Source organism: Ornithorhynchus anatinus, chromosome 14, assembly GCF_004115215.2.
Source record: "Ornithorhynchus anatinus isolate Pmale09 chromosome 14, mOrnAna1.pri.v4, whole genome shotgun sequence".
NCBI classification, from domain to species: domain Eukaryota; kingdom Metazoa; phylum Chordata; class Mammalia; order Monotremata; family Ornithorhynchidae; genus Ornithorhynchus; species Ornithorhynchus anatinus.
Window position 1 is genome coordinate 959060 of NC_041741.1, and position 15418 is coordinate 974477.

General features: G+C 52.3%; 1 protein-coding gene across 2 annotated transcripts in view; it reads right to left on the bottom strand.

The window, feature by feature from the left end:
- Nucleotides 1-15418, bottom strand: part of MNAT1 (MNAT1 component of CDK activating kinase) — a 102760-nt gene that overhangs the window by 70154 nt on the left and 17188 nt on the right. For both annotated transcript variants that reach the window (XM_029078842.1, XM_029078843.2), the window contains exon 2: nt 260-412. In XM_029078842.1, the coding sequence (XP_028934675.1) occupies nt 260-412 (153 nt within the window). The remainder of the gene's footprint in view (nt 1-259; nt 413-15418) is intronic.

The following is a 15418-nucleotide window of genomic DNA, read 5'->3' on the forward strand; positions in this document are numbered from 1 at the left end:
CTCGATCAATATGATTGACTGATTGGGGGAGGGGGCTGAGGAAGGGGGAGGCGGGAAGGGGGCCCGGTGGCCCCTAGCCTTCTGGGCACTTGAGGTCCCGGCTCACGCTTGCCACCGCAGAGCGTCCGCCCCCGAAACTGGAGCCCGGGCATCCCCAAGAACTCCGGGTCAATCAGTCGATCAAGGGGACCGACTGGGCACCGCTGTGTACCGGGCCTGGGACCGAGCGCCGGGAGACCCGAGGACCACGTTCACTTACATCTTTAACACTTTCTTTCGGATCTCAACCTCTTTGTCCACAATCGGGTCTTCAAAGAGCTGCACGCGGAAGTTGCTCTTTCTCAGAGGGGTGTCACACTCGGGACAGTTGCCGGCCCCCCTCACGAACAGCAGGTCCACACAGCTCTCGCACCTGGGACACCAAGCGAGAGGGGGCATTTAGCCTGGGGCGACTGAGCCTCCGAATGTCTGGGGGCGCTGAGCGTGGCGAGCCCCGGAGATCCGGATGCTAGCCCTGGCTCTTCCGCTGGCAAGTGACCTGGGGCGAGTCACTTCACCCCTCTGGCCCTCAGTTTCTTCCCGTGTCACATGGGGACAGTGATCCCTCCCTCACAGGGTTGCAGGGAGGAGAAAACCAGACCTAGGACGGGAAGGCTCCCTGTGGGCAGGCAATGTGTCTGTTTATCGTTATGCTGTTCTCTCCCAAGTGCTTAGTACAGTGTTTTTCACACAGTAAGCACTCAATAAATACAACTGAATGAATGGAGGCGCTTTAGAAACCAAAGTGCAGGACAAACCCGGGTGCTTTTATGTCCCTGAAGGGGGCTGCAGACAATGGGAGGGAAAGTTCCAGCTGAGGAAGGAGGAAGGTCAGCAAGACTAAGCTGGACGAACGACAGCAAGAAGGTCAGGGTGGGGAGCGGGCGTTCGGGGGTTCGGTCGCGTGAAACGAGCGGGCACCGAGATACGAAGGGAAAGAGCAGGGGAGGGTGGGGTCCAGGAAAGCCAAGGGTCGTTGGCTCTGCTCTCTCTGCCTTTTCCTTTGATCCATCAATCAATCGATCCCCCTCCCCAGTCCCACCCGTAGCCACCTCCTGCGAAGACGAGGGGCAGACAGCAGGAGGCAGCTCTGCCCAAGCAGGACCACAGTCAAGCTGCTAGTCACCTCTTCCCCCGTCAATCCCATTGGGATTCCCACTGGGATTCCCATCGGGGATGCCCAGACGGCTCCCAGTGGAGTCTCAGTTTACATCTCTTCCACAGCAGGCGTCCCCGCGAGACAGCCGATAGCCACTCAATCCGCTCTTCCCCCGCTACTTCTCCGCTCTCTCCTCCGGCCGTCCACCCCACCCCCCGAAGCTGGCCCGCTTCACTCTTCTCAAGCCAATCCGAGGGGCAGCGTGGCACAGTGACTAGAACCCGGGCCTGGGAGTCAGAAGGTCATGGGTTCTAAGCCCGGCACCGCCACTTGTCTGCTGTGTGACCTTGGGCAAGTCACTTCACTTCTCTGTGCCTCAGTTACCGCGTCTGTAAAAGGGGGATTGAAACCGTGAGCCCTGTGTGGGACAGGGACTGCGTCCAACCCGATTTGCTTGTATCTACTCCAATGCTTAGTACAGTGTTTGGCACAAAGCAGCGTGGCTCAGTGGAGAGAGCCTGGGCTTGGGAGTCGGAGGTCGTAGATTCGAATCCCGGCTCTGCCGCTTGTCAGCTGTGTGACTGTGGGCGAGTCACTTAGCTTCTCTGTGCCTCAGTTACCTCATCTGTAAAATGGGGATGAAGTCCGTGAGCCTCACGTGGGGCAACCCGATTACCCTGTATCTCCCCCAGCGCTCCGAACAGTGCTCTGCACATAGTAAGCGCTTAACAAATACCACCATAATTATAGTATATTATTAAGTGCCATCTAGTTGTTTCCGATTCATAGCGACTCTAAGGATACATTTTCCCCAGTAAGCACTTAACAAATACCATAAATTATTATTATTATTACTCTGCTCACTATGCCTCTCTTCCATCTCATCTCTTCTGCCACCAACTTCTTGTTCACACCCTCCCTGCAGCCTGAAACTCCCCTCCCTTTCCCATCTGACAGAACCCTGCTCTCCCCATCTTCAAAGCCCTCTGGAAATGTCATCTCCCCTAGGCCTTCCCCGGTTAATCTCTCATCTCTCCACCCTACTTCCTCCCTCCTGCCACTTCAACCCTTCCACATCTCCTAAACACTTGGGGACTCCCCACTGCCCCCCTACCCGGAGCACTTAGGTCCCTATCTTTATACTCTATCACTTCCTCCTGTCTGGAATAGATTTTAGGGTCTGCTCCCGTCTCCCCTTGCTAGGTCGTTAGCTCTTCGAGGGCAGGGAGCCTATCGGCTAATTTTTCCGTACTCTCCCAAGCTTCTAGTGCAGGGCTTTGCCCGCAGTAGGTGCTCAGGGAGCACTTTCGATCGACTGCTGTCTAAAAGGAGAAAATAGACTCCTGCTTTCCGGCACCCTCCCGGAACCGCACCTTACCACCCCTTGTTTTCGGAGGGTTTTAAAGGTGGTTCGGATCCAAGGTAATTAGCCCAGTCCCATCGCCCACCATCACCAGCGGCACCACAAAAAACTCACACGGAACTTAAACCCGACTGGGGTGTTACCACTACCCAAAACGTGGTGCTAACAGACTGCACCAGCTGCCGCCCTCATTTCCTTCCACTGACAAAAAGTCCTATTTTTAACCGGCTAACATTAAAGGCAATAAGCCAGGCGCCCCTCCGGGGTGGGGAGAGGACCAGCTTCCCAGAGTCCCTTGAAGACCAGCCCACCTGCCCGCAGAGATCCCGACTGGCAGAGACAACAATGACGAGGCCATTTTGAAATCTGCCCGAACAAATGCTCGCCCTGCCCAGACAGGCTCCCTTATTGACACAGAGCTGGCGAGAACCCACAAGCGGAACATTACCGCATTTGTTCTCCATCTATCAAAACTCAAAGAACACCACTACGCAGTTACTTGCCCTGGGTTTAGCACGCTGGCCGGCCGGCGGAACGAGAGCATTTTGAACACAAGCCGTCTCCATCAAATAATAAAAACAAACAATCTTTTTCTTTTTTACACCCCCCGCCCTCTGGGCAAAGACTCCGGCCTTGGAAGCACAAGTTTACACTAGCAGAATTCAGAACAATAATCCCGGCCTGATGGGACTGAGCACTCAACCCAGGCCATCTCAGGACATTGGGTCAGGGCAATCTTCATCCCAAAATAGCCATCCATCGGTGGCAGGTACTGGGTGCCTGCAGTAGGCAGAGCGCTGGAATGTGCCCCTACCGTGTGCAGAGCTCTACAGGACACAAGTCCCTGCCCTCAAGGAGCTGACGGTCTAAATGTGATGACCCTGCTGGGCCCCCTCTGCCCAGCTGGCAAATCCTCTGCCTCAGGACAGCACCCCGACCGGGCACGGTGCTGGGCAGGTGCCCGGGCCACACACACAGCGGTTGAGCGTGACCAGGTTCCTGGCACAAGGCGCTCCCTCCAGCTTCCACGGGAAGTCAACTCTGCTGGGCGGGCGCGAAGGCAGCTTCACCACCACCCGCGCTTTCAGAGTTTTCCCTCTCCGGGAAAGTTGGTGCTTGAAACCAGTCTGACCAGCATTTCCTGATGACTGGTGGGGCTCTTATCTGTGTCAGCTGGTGTTGGGGGTGGGGGGGGAGAGGCGGAGGAGGGACCCGAGCCAGCCAAGAACCGCAGGCTGGGCTGCTTGACGGGGACAGGAGGGGCGGGAGGGGAGGAGGGAAGGAGAGAGGGGTTGCCTAGGAGCCGCTGCGGTGGAGTCAGGGTCACAACATGCCACAGGTGAGTGCTTGCTCGGTACACGCCCTCCTCTTGACCAAAACGGAGAGCGTGAGGAAATCCAGTGTGCCTGTTCCATCTGGCTAACTCCGGGCTTAGGAGTGCTGTTGCTGATCTAATTTTAAACTAGCCCGACACCTGCTTCCTTCTGCGGGGCCAATCCTGGCCTTCGGCGATACTCTGGATGGCTCCCACAGAGGCTCCCGGGGTGGGGAGGGGGAGAAGGGGGGGAGAAGGGAGAAAGATGGAGGGGGCAGAGGTAGAGAGGGAGAAAAAGGGGGAGGGGGATGAAGAGGGAGGGAGAGAAGGGGGGAGGAGGAAGGGAGAAAGAGAGAGAAGTAGGTGTGTTGTGGGGCAGGGGGGAGAGAAAGGGAGGGAGAGAGTTGGGTGGAGAGGAAAGCAGAGAGATCAGTCAAGATCAATGCTGGCATTTTGGGCTGGGTCCCAACTCACCTAGAAACCAAGGAGAAAGGTCTCCAGGAGGGGAGGGATGAATGCTGGACCGCTTTCAAAGGAATACATTTTAAAGATCTCGGTGTCACGACCAAGGTCGACCAAATGCCGTGGAAAATTCTGGGAAAACCCGCTGAGGTTTGCTCCTCTGCCTTCGGTGCTGTAGAACATTCAATCCAATCTCTCCGGTGGAAAGAGAGAGTACTTTCTATCGGGGCTGGCAAGGCCACTTGGGAAGAATGCAAACAAGGAGACATCTGAAATGTTTAAAATTGGGGATCCATGAATAATGGCCACATTACTCCCTTTTAAGTTGCCTGTGGTAAATGCTGCCGTCTGGTTAATGACATAATTTATGGTTTGTCAAAATGTCCAAAGATTTTTACAGAGTTTAGGTTGAACATCAAATGTTTTATACGTTCAGGTTCTTGAACCCAGATCACATGTTTCTTCTATCTGTTAAATGGTGTTTAAGACCCTGGGATAGACTGGAAAAGCTTGTCTTTTAAAGTTCATACCGCGCCAAGAGAGCAGTTGACATCCAAACGTTCTATATTGTTTCCGTCTGTCTGGCTGCAGCGCAAACAAAACAGTAGCATGAGGGCAAACTTTGCCACCAAAAGTGCTAGGAATTTTTTTTTTCTGCGAAATTTTAGAACCTGCACAACACAGCAAAATCTGCAGAAAGAACTGAAATCCCTAACCATTACTCATTCCCAAAAATATTTTTATGGTTTTCCTATTGTTTTTAAAACCAGTCTTGCCCACCCCTTTCTCTCCTCTCCCTCTGCATGGCCTATTTTTAACTGGTTATTTTTCTTTTAAAAAAAAAAACCAAACATCAAATTTAACTATTTCAAGGGTTTTCATGTATTAATTTGCTACTTTTTTTTCTTCATGGAATCTGAATTCATGCAGCAGTGATCGCGTCGACTACAGTGGAAGGGGGAAGACATCCAACTAAGCCCCAAATTCCAAGCTTTCTTCCCCCACGTATTCACTTTTTTTGAGCATCCAGAAACAGCCAGGTACATCTAGAAGCAACAGAAGGGAAGGTCGGAGGTGAGGGAGACAGTGTGGGGAGGGGGAAAGGAGCCAGGTGTCGGAGTCGCGTCCTCTGTTGGGTAATTTCTGCTCTGTTTTTCCCCAGGAGGCGCTTTTCCCCCCGCACTCTGTATCTGTTAAAGAGTTGGATAGCATCTTAAAACTACCTCAGTACTAACTGTACTCACATAAAGGAAATTCTTGAAGTTTCAGCATAAAAATAATCCCCCTCCCTCCCTCTCTCCCTTCCTCCCCAGAACATCCAGCCCAGTTCCTATATCAAGAGGCTGAAGGAAGAGCCCAGAATTTGTTGACGGATGCTTCGGCACCAGAGGATTTTTGCCTCTGTCCAGTGTCATTTCCTTAACTGCTCTGGTGGAGCTCCCACCCACCCCGGAACGGCTGGATTTAGGATGGATCTGCCCCGGGCCCAGTCTCTTGTCCGCATCTGCCCGTTCCGTCGGGTGGAGGGGGCGGAGTCCGGAACTGCCCCCCACAGCCCTCCACCCCCGGTGGCTCCCGCGGCCGCAGACTGACAAGTTCCTTCACCATAAAGCTCTCTGCAGTCCTCTCCTCCGCACTCGAATCGATGTGCCAGTGATCAAAACCAATCGCTAGTCAGTGGGAGAGACGGAACGGGTCGGTTAGCGCTGGAAGAAGGCTGGCTCTAACCAATTCCTTGACCGCCAGAATGAAACACGAACTGGAGGCGTCCCAGCAACACTCTGGACACCTCCACCAACTGCACCAACGTTTCCATTATAAACATATTTTGAGTGGCTTAGAGTCATCTGAAAAAAAAAGGTCTAGGGATTGTAACTTCATGCAAACTGTCCAAAAACCCTCTGGACCAGCTTAACTCTCCCTTGGTGCCAAAAATAAATCTCCCCGGCTGCTCTTTTCCTATCCCCGGGGAAACAAAGGGAGTGAGACCAAAGGCACTTTCGTTCAGAGTCCTGCCCGACAAAAGGGCCCGGGACCCCGTTCTGCGGGCTAACACTGCTCAGGCCGTGTGGGAAATGGTGATTCCCCTGCCTGAGCCCCAGAAGCCCCAGTCTGAAGATGAAGACGGGGGCAACCCCACCACCTGTCTACCCCTGAACCAAGGTGACGACGATGATGATGGTATTTGTGAAGCGCTTACTATGTGCTTAGTCTAAGCACTGGGGCAAATACAAGGTAATCAGGTGGTCCCACGTGGGGCTCACAGACTTAATCCCCATTTTACAGATGAGCTGAGGCCCAGAGAAGTTAAGTGACTGCCCGAGGTCACACAGCAAAGAGGTGGAGCCAGGATCGGAACCCATGTCCTCTGACTCCCACACCTGTGCTCGTTCCATTAAGCCACGCCGCTTCCCAGTGGCAGCTTGCTGTGCTCCCTGCAGGGAACGGAGGCAGCTGCAGGAGCTCTAAGCTTGCTGTGGACAGAGAATGTGTGTTGATTTTTAGACTGTCCTCTCCCAAGCATTTAGTACAGGGTTCTGCCTACGGTAAGCATTCAATAAATACAATTGAATGAACGAATGAATGAATGAGCAGTGTGTCCTCCCTCACCACCCTCCCGTCCCCACCCCCCAACCAAGGGCCATCCTCCCGGGGAACTGGGAAAGTTCCCCAGCTGCATAGCACAGCCGGGTGAAAACCTCCGAAGGAGGGCCTGGTCAAATGCTCTTAAATTGTCCATTCGTTAATTACCCCGCTAATCGCAGTGACTGGGCACCTACGGCACGCAGAGCACCACACTGCCCTCGGGGACCTTAAGGTCTTGCGTGAGGAGACAGTCACTAACATAAACTACAGATGGGAGGAAGAAGGAGAAGGAGAGTCGAACCGGAGTTTGTGCTTCAGTACCAGGGCAAGCGTGGTGAGTTCAGACGTGTCAATACTGGCAAAAATAACGCGCGTGAGAACGCGATTCCAGGCCTGTCACACCAGCAGTCCCGGGCTGTGGCTCCAGAAGGGACCGAGGCCCCTTGGCCTGAAACGGGGAGTCACGTGGAAGAACCAGCCCGCGGCAGGGGGCATCAAGCCCTACCGGTTTCCTCCGGGAGACTTCCGTCTCGAGACTCGTGGACATTTTTCTATAGAAACGCTCAGGACGTGTCACCCCGCTCCTCAGAGAACTCCAGTGGTTGCCCATCCAGCTCCCCATCAACCAAAAATTCCTCACCATTGGCTTTAAAGCACTCCCCCCCCTTACCCCTCCTACAACACCTGGCTTCTCTCCTTCTACAAGGCAGCTCGTACAGCTCACTCCTCTAGGGCCGACCTTCTCACTGTGCCTCCATCTCACCTGTCTCGACGACGACCCCTCGCCCCTGTCCTGCCTCTGGCCTGGACCGCCCTCCCGCCTCGAATCCGACAGAAACCCTTCAAAGCCTTATCGAAGGGATATCTCCTCCAAGAGGCCTTTCCAGACTAAGCCCTACTTTTCCTCTTCTCCCACTCCCTTCTGCGTCGCCTTGACTTGCTCCCTTTGCTCTTCCCCACTCCCAGCCCTACAGCACTTATGTACGTATCTGTAATGCTATTTGCATTGATATCTGCCTCCCCCGCTCTAGACTGTAAGCTTGCTGTGGGCAGGGAATGTGACTATTTATCTTTCATTCAATCGTACTTATTGAGCGCTTACTGTGTGCAGAGCACTGTACTTGTACTCTCCCCGATGCTTCGTACAGTGCTCTGCAAACAGCGCTCAATAAATACAATTGGATGAATGAACGACTCATTTTCCTGGGGTCCCATTACTTAAGACCCCAGTGGAAAAAGCCTGCGCACTGACGATCACATTATCTTTCCCCAGCCAGACTGGAAAATGGTCTGGGAATGACTGAAAATAATCCAATGAGACTCAGACGGGAAAGATCCGGGGCGATGCATCCAACCTCTAGGGGCCCCAGGTCGGTCGCCACTGTCCTGTCGGTTGGCACACCCCAGAGAGCTCTCTCCACACCGATCAAGTGGATACGCAAAACGCACTCACAGAACCGGACACAGAGAGACCCAATTGGGCCGTGATGATCATGAAGGCTCGTGGACCCTTAGTTTACACACTCCCTGGATCCCGGCTGGCATCTGTGCCCCGAACCTCCCTCCGGGAGGGAAGACCTGGCCCAAGGGGACGAGCCGCGGGTCCAGGGTTCCGCCGCGTCTTCGTCTCCGACATTCCATCCTCCATCACTGGAGGCAGGGACTGCGGAAAGGAAGCGGGAGGCAGGGACTGCGGAAAGGAGGCGCTCTCTTTCTCAAGCGCTTAGTACAGTGCTCTGCACATAGTAAGCGCTCAATAAATACTATTGAATGAGAATCTTCCCAGGGAGCTCATCATTTAGTGTTGACGTTTTGATTCGGATGAAGTTTCCCCAGGATTCCTTTCTCCTCGTCCTGCATGGTTTTTAATAAGTGACGGCGTTTGGGATCAATGAGGGCTTTGGTTCGCTGCCCTGGAGAGCACAGCGAGATCTTGACGGACGCTGTCTCGACCTTCCCTTTGGAATTTGTGGCCCGTTTACTGTTTTGGCGGATCCTCTGCCCGCAGTTCTTGCTAAGCCCGGCGTAGCCTGGTGGAAAGAGCCTCAGCCTGGGAGTCAGAGGAAGTGGGTTCTAATCCTGGCTCTGCCACTTGTCTGTTGTGTCCTTGGGCAAGTCACTTTACTTTTCTCTGCCTCAGTTTCCTCATCTGTAAAACGGGGATGAAATACTGTTCTCCCTCCTATTTAGACCGTGAGCCCCACTTGTTTCTATCTCAGCGCTTAGAATAACGCTTGACACGTAATAAGTGCTTACCAAATACCTTTAAGGAAAAAAAACCCTCAGAGAGAAATTTTGCCAACCGTTCTCCCTCTGTTTTTATTGCCCTTCCCCAGCTGATTCTCCTGAATCTCCTCAGGGACACAATACCACGTCAACCTGTCTCACTCCCTCAACCATGCCTACGCAACAAGAGGCATTAAGCCACTTTCAGCGTCAATACGCAGTTGCTCTTAATTTTAGCTAAGGAGAAACAAATCTACATCATGATGGAGTCTTCCTTCAATTATAGGGCTTGCAAAGCGCTTGAAATTCAAGAGTCTGAATTGACGCTGGAATGAAGGCTTCCTCAATCGTTAGTTTTCTGACAATCATGAATAGTAGTATTGTTTGAGCTCCTACTGTGTGCCAACCCCAGGACCCAGGGCTCAAGAGAGACTAGGGGATTTAGTAGCTGGGATCCCCGCCTTCAAAGAGCTTACAGGCTAGTTCATCAATAATACTGACTGACTACCTCCTGTCGCAGAGCACTTCTCTAAGCTCTTATAGTCTAAAGGCATCAGGTCTGTCAACTCCATTGGACTATAAGCTTGTTGTGGGCAGGAGTCTGTTATACTGAACTCTCCCAAGGACTCAGTACAGTGCTCTGCCCACAATAAGCCCTCAATCAATATCACCGATTGATTCCGGCCCTCAAGTGGCTTACAATCTAGTCAATCGATCCAAAAGAACCGAATGCCCACAGTGTGCAGAGCGCTGGATTAAGCGCTTGGGAGAGACCAGCGGAGGTAGGAGACACCAGCCATCCTGGTCCGGGGAAAAGCCGTCAGCCCTGCATTTCCCGGTTGACTCGTCAAACGGGAAACATCCACTCCGCTTCAGGGCGCAAAATTGCGTTCCCGAGGCTGGCCGAATGAACCTCAACCCTTGAGAAAGTGCTCAGTGACAGAGGCGCTGGCGAGGGGGAGTCCGGTAAGCCTGATTCTCCCCTCCCACAGCCCCGGGGGAAAGCTGCAGAGGGGAAACCACCTCCGCATCAGGCTTTGCCGCTGGCTATTTTTAGCTGTTCGGTAGTCTGCATTTCATAACTCTGTCTACTGGGGCTATAAATCCATCTCTGAGCAAACTAGTAGCAGAGCTTGACTTTCGGTTAAGTTATTCAGTTCTCTGTTAGTCATGGTCCTAAGTGCTTACTCTGTGTCAAGCACTGGCCTAAGCACTGGGGTAGGTACGGACAAAATGGATGAGGCACAGTCCCTATCCTTGTCGGTACACTCACGAGATCATCATCTTCAGCAACAACTGTCGCCGATCTTCCATCCGGTTTGCTAGTTTGCCTTTTTGTGAGCTTACTCAGCGAAGGGGGGGAAAAAAATCGATGTCTCCATTTGAACAATCTCCTTTACAATCTAAATTATTTCTCCTCTGTACCCGCAATCCAGAACTTTCTAGCTACGGACAGGTCTAAGGTCGCTTTCTGCTGGAATTTCCAATACCCTCAATCAAAAGCATCCTTTAATAAAAAACAAACATAACAAAAAATAGACCCGGAAGGTTTGGGTTGCTTTTCTGCTGACCGTAAGCTAGCCCCCTTCCAAACAAACTATTAAAACCACTAGGACGATCATTCTCCGAGTGGCCTTAGTCACGAGGAGTCTCCCTGGAGGCAGAGGGCTGGATCAAAAGACTACACAAGGTCCCACCTAGCTCAGGGACAGGTCTGCTGTTCCGTAACTTCGGGATTCTCCTCTCCTCTCCCTAAAACTGAGGTCTGCTCCCGGCACGTTAACTGGACTTTCTAACATCAGCAACGTGCGACCCGCGAACTCTCCGAGGCAAAGCTACTTCAAGCGTGTAGCCCTTAAAAGGTAAAAATGACCACTCACCCCCTCTGAGGCCGACACCCCCGACAGCCTCTTCTTGGGCTGGTTTCCTCAGGCTTCTGTTTGGGGTTGTAATTCCCTTCCCCTCGAGGAAGAAATTGTTAACACCTCAGGGAGCATATGGAAGCCATCGCCGGATCCATACCCCGGGTGAGAAGTGTCATCAACGGCAACAGGAAAAACAGAGCTCTGAACTCAAGCCTTGATAGGTTAGGAAAACAGTTCCAGAGCCTTCCAGTTGACTGAGCACACAAGCTATTTGTTTGTTTGGCCTGGCTGCTATTAAACTTTCATTTCCCACCGCTTCCCCCCGACCCCGGCTCCTCTGAAAGCGTTTCCTCTCAAGAACCCTAATTTGGTTTCTCCCTTTCAACTTGGTCCAAAAGGACCTCCGTTGTACCCGGCATAAAATGGCAGAATTCCTCAACAGCGGTCCGCGGGCACCAGCCCGGCTGGCTTTTCAAAAATAATACAGTGCTTGTTGATAAATCTCAGAAAAAAAATCAAACTAGGCAATATCAGCTGAAAATATAACTGCCCAGAGGGTTTCTGAGGGGCTAGAAGACACCAGCTTGCTGAGGGATCCTAAGAGGCCAGTTTCCGAATCGAAACAGAATACGGAGAAACCAAGACGGACAGTTAACTTACCCGGACATGCACAAGAGGGAGTTTTACCGGACACGTCAATAAAAACCACAATTTTGAAATTCTACTTCAACTTCTGGAAATGAAGATTTCAGAAGCAGGTGGCCAAGGAGGCTAGGAGAGCCAAGTGGCTTCCCACCCTGACCCTCCCAACCGACTCTTCTTCCTTCTCAGGTCCACATCCAGCTGGGCAAAATTCTAAGAGGGCAGAAGGGCAACTTGAACCCGGGGCTAGGCTCACACTCTTCCTTGACCAGGAAAAAGGCTGGCAAAGCACCGAGGCTGGCCTACTGCCTGACCCCCATTTCTATTCCCCATCCCGACCCTGAAGCTGGAGGGGGCAGCAATGGCCTGAAACGGAGAGTTTTAGGGCAAAGTGAGAGGACTGAGATGTCCCCCCACCAGGCCCACCGCCCCGCCACAGGCCGGTCGGCCCGATCCGGGGGGAAAGCCGGCCCCAACGGCCACCGCGGAGCTGTCGAATCGACGATGCCGCTCAGACCGCCAGCCTGAGGCCCCCCTCTGGACCATCTGGCTCCCGGGCAGAGCGGTCAACTCAAGTCCCCAGGGCCTCCGGGACGCTGGGCAGAGTAAGCCAGGCCTCTCCCCTCTCTCTGAGGCTTTACGACACCCAAGGCTGTCACTGGCCACCTTCACGGGGGCTGGAAACGGTCACTCCAGTACCCACCAAGGTAGCTAACTGGTCCACCCCTTTCCCATGATTAAATCGCTGCAATCGGAGGTCACTCATTTCTTTCTCTTCCTTCTCCTCCCCTTCCTGACTTCCACCTTATTTACCTAAAAAGATCATTGTCGGGTGATTAGATGATGACTCCCCCGTTGCCATTCGCCATGCAGTGTCTTTGGTAAGACGCACGGCTGGCCATTAGCTCCCTGGAGCTAGTTCTAGCGGGGCGCAGGACTGACAGGTCGGGCTACCCGACCCACCCCAACTTCACAAAAAGGCTTGTTGGGAACCAGCACTGGGTGCTGGTTTTAGATAACAGATCTGAAATTTGAAAAATGATTCCAAAGAGGATCTGCACCCTTTATTCACCCCTCCCTCAGCCCCAAGGCACTGGTACATATCCCTAATTTATTTATATTAACATCTGTCTCTCCCCCTAAGCTGTAAGCTCATTGTGGACAGGGAATGCTTCTACCAATTCTGTCACACTGTACTCTCCCAAGCGCTTAGTACGGTACGCTGTACACAGTAAGCACTCAATAAATATGACTGATTGGAGAGGCCAGATTGGAGATATGTTCGACTAGCTCTTGAGAAAGAATAAGCACAGTAAAAGCGGTGGTCTGGCTTTTTTAAAACTTGGTTTCGTTCTGTCTTGAACCACGGCAGATATTTAAGCTCCAGGAGGGAAAAAAATGTGGCTTCTTTCCATTTTAAATCTGCATCGCACTGAAATAAGTGACCTCTCGTCTGCAGTACCTACGGGGACGTAATGAGTTTAACCACCTGAAACGCTGCACATTCAAAGGAGTGTACTGTGATTAGCTAGAAAAATCTTATTTTTTCATGCTGGGCAAAAAGTCAACAATCCCAAACTGTCACCAGCACCTGCACTGAACCTAAATCTACACAGTAAACAGTTGTCAATGGAAGATAAAGCCGGGTGACTAGATCTCTGGAGCTTAAGCAAAACCAGTTTACTTGAAGCTAAATGGCTTAGCCACGGCCAAAGAAACTCTTTGTTTTGACAATGAGCAAGTTGATCCCGACACCAAAGGCTAAATGATGTGTTTGAATATTGCACTCCATGCCAGCCAGATTAAGAGGGGATTTATTCAGGTTGTGCTCCTACGAAAATCGCTTCCCGGTCATTGTAATTTTCCATCCCAGGTAATCACAGGTTGGAGAAATCATCCAGCCCCACAATTATTCTCCATAAATTTGGAGCTTATTTCACCGTCCTGTTGATGGCCCAAGTGAAGTGAAAGCAGGGGAAACAGCAGTAGAAATAGTAGATTAGTAGTAGCATGGAGAAGCAGCGCGGCTCAGTGGAAAGAACCCGGGCTTGGGAGTCAGAGGTCGTGGGTTCTAATCCCGGCTCCGCCACTTGTCTGCTGTGTGACCTTGGGCAAGTCACTTCACTTCTCTGTGACTCAGTTACCTCATCTGTAAAATGGGGATTAAGACTGTGGCCCCACGTGGGACAACCTGATTACCTTGTATCTACCCCAGCGCTGAGAACAGTGCTTGGCACATAGTAGGCGCTTAACAAATACCATAATTATTATTATCATTAGCAGAAAGGTATTTATGGAGCATCCAAGGATGCCACGCACTGCACTAAACAATTGGGAAAGCACAACGGCACAAGGACACATTCCCTGCCCAAGAGGAACTTTCATTTTAATGGGGAGACAGACTCGGAAATGTTTACAAATAGAGTAAGCGGAATCGATGGATTGACCGTATAATCAATGCCACAAAAAGACACACACACACACACACACACACTCCTGAAGCAGAAAGCACAGAAGATAAAGCTGTGTACTCTGCACACAGTAAGTGCTTAATAAATATGACTGAATGAATAAAACTGAAAGCAGGTGATATCAAGTCCCAAATTACTTGAAATTGCAGGAGGGGCCTGGGCTCGCACGCTCATCCAAACCCACAAGGATATGATGCAGAGACCCATGGAAACAGCGTGGCCTAGTGGAAAGAACCCGAGCCAGGGAGTCAGATGACCTGAGTTCACACCCCGGCTCTGCCACTTGCCTGCCGTGTGGCCTTGGGCAAGTCGCTTAACCTCTTTGGGCTGCAAGTTTCCTCCCCTGTAAAATGGGGATTAAACTTTTAATGGCACCTTTGATAATGATAATGACGATGATGGTATTTGTTAAGTGCTTACTACGCACCAGGCACTGTACTGAGCGCTGGAGGGCATGCAAACTAATCCGGTCGTATGCAGACCATGTCCCGCATGGAGCTCACAGTATTAATTTCCATCTGACAGATGAGGGACCTGAGGCACAAAGAAGTGAAATGACTTGCCCACAGTCACACAGCAGCCAGGTGGCAGAGCCGGGATCAGAACTCAGGTCCTTCTCTCAGGGCCATGCTTTTCTACTTAAATATGTGTTGTCCTTCCTACTGAGACCGTGAGCCCCACGTGGGACAGGGACTCTGCCCGAACTGATTAACATGTATCTTCCCCAGTCAGCACAGAACAGCACTTAACGTACAGTAAGTACTTAAAAAATACAATAATAATAATAATAATAATAAAAAAAGATCTGCATCGGCCAGGGATTGGGGAGAGGCAAGAGGGCCCACCCCGGAAGGCTCTCCCGCCCCTTTCCGGCACCATGACGGCTCACGAGGGCAGCCACGTGGGCGTGCCTGAGCAAAACTGGAGCTCGCCACCCTGAAACGCAAGGGAGAGCGCGTGAACACGAGCTTCTCAGGAGAGACGAAGCGTGGGGCCCAAAGCGGAGACTTTCTGCATCCGGGAGTCGACGGCGAGGAGAAAGGCTCCCCTTCCGTGAAAGAGGAAAGAGCCAGGGCAGGCCCAGCAGCCCCAGCGCCGCCCCATCCCGGCAGCGGCAGCTGAGTGGAAGGACGCCGCGTTGGCGTTCGGATCCGCGGGAACTCCAGGCTGTTCTCCACCAGCGTCGGGCCCTCCGGTGGAAGGGCTCTCACTTGGAAGGCCCTCTGAAAACGCTCTACTTGTCTCCGCTCAAAGCCCAGATGGCACCTCTCAACACCTCGGCGTGATTATTTAACTGCCGCCCGCCTGCATCAGTCAGGGCGGCCGGGCCCCAAGACAGCTCAGGTACCT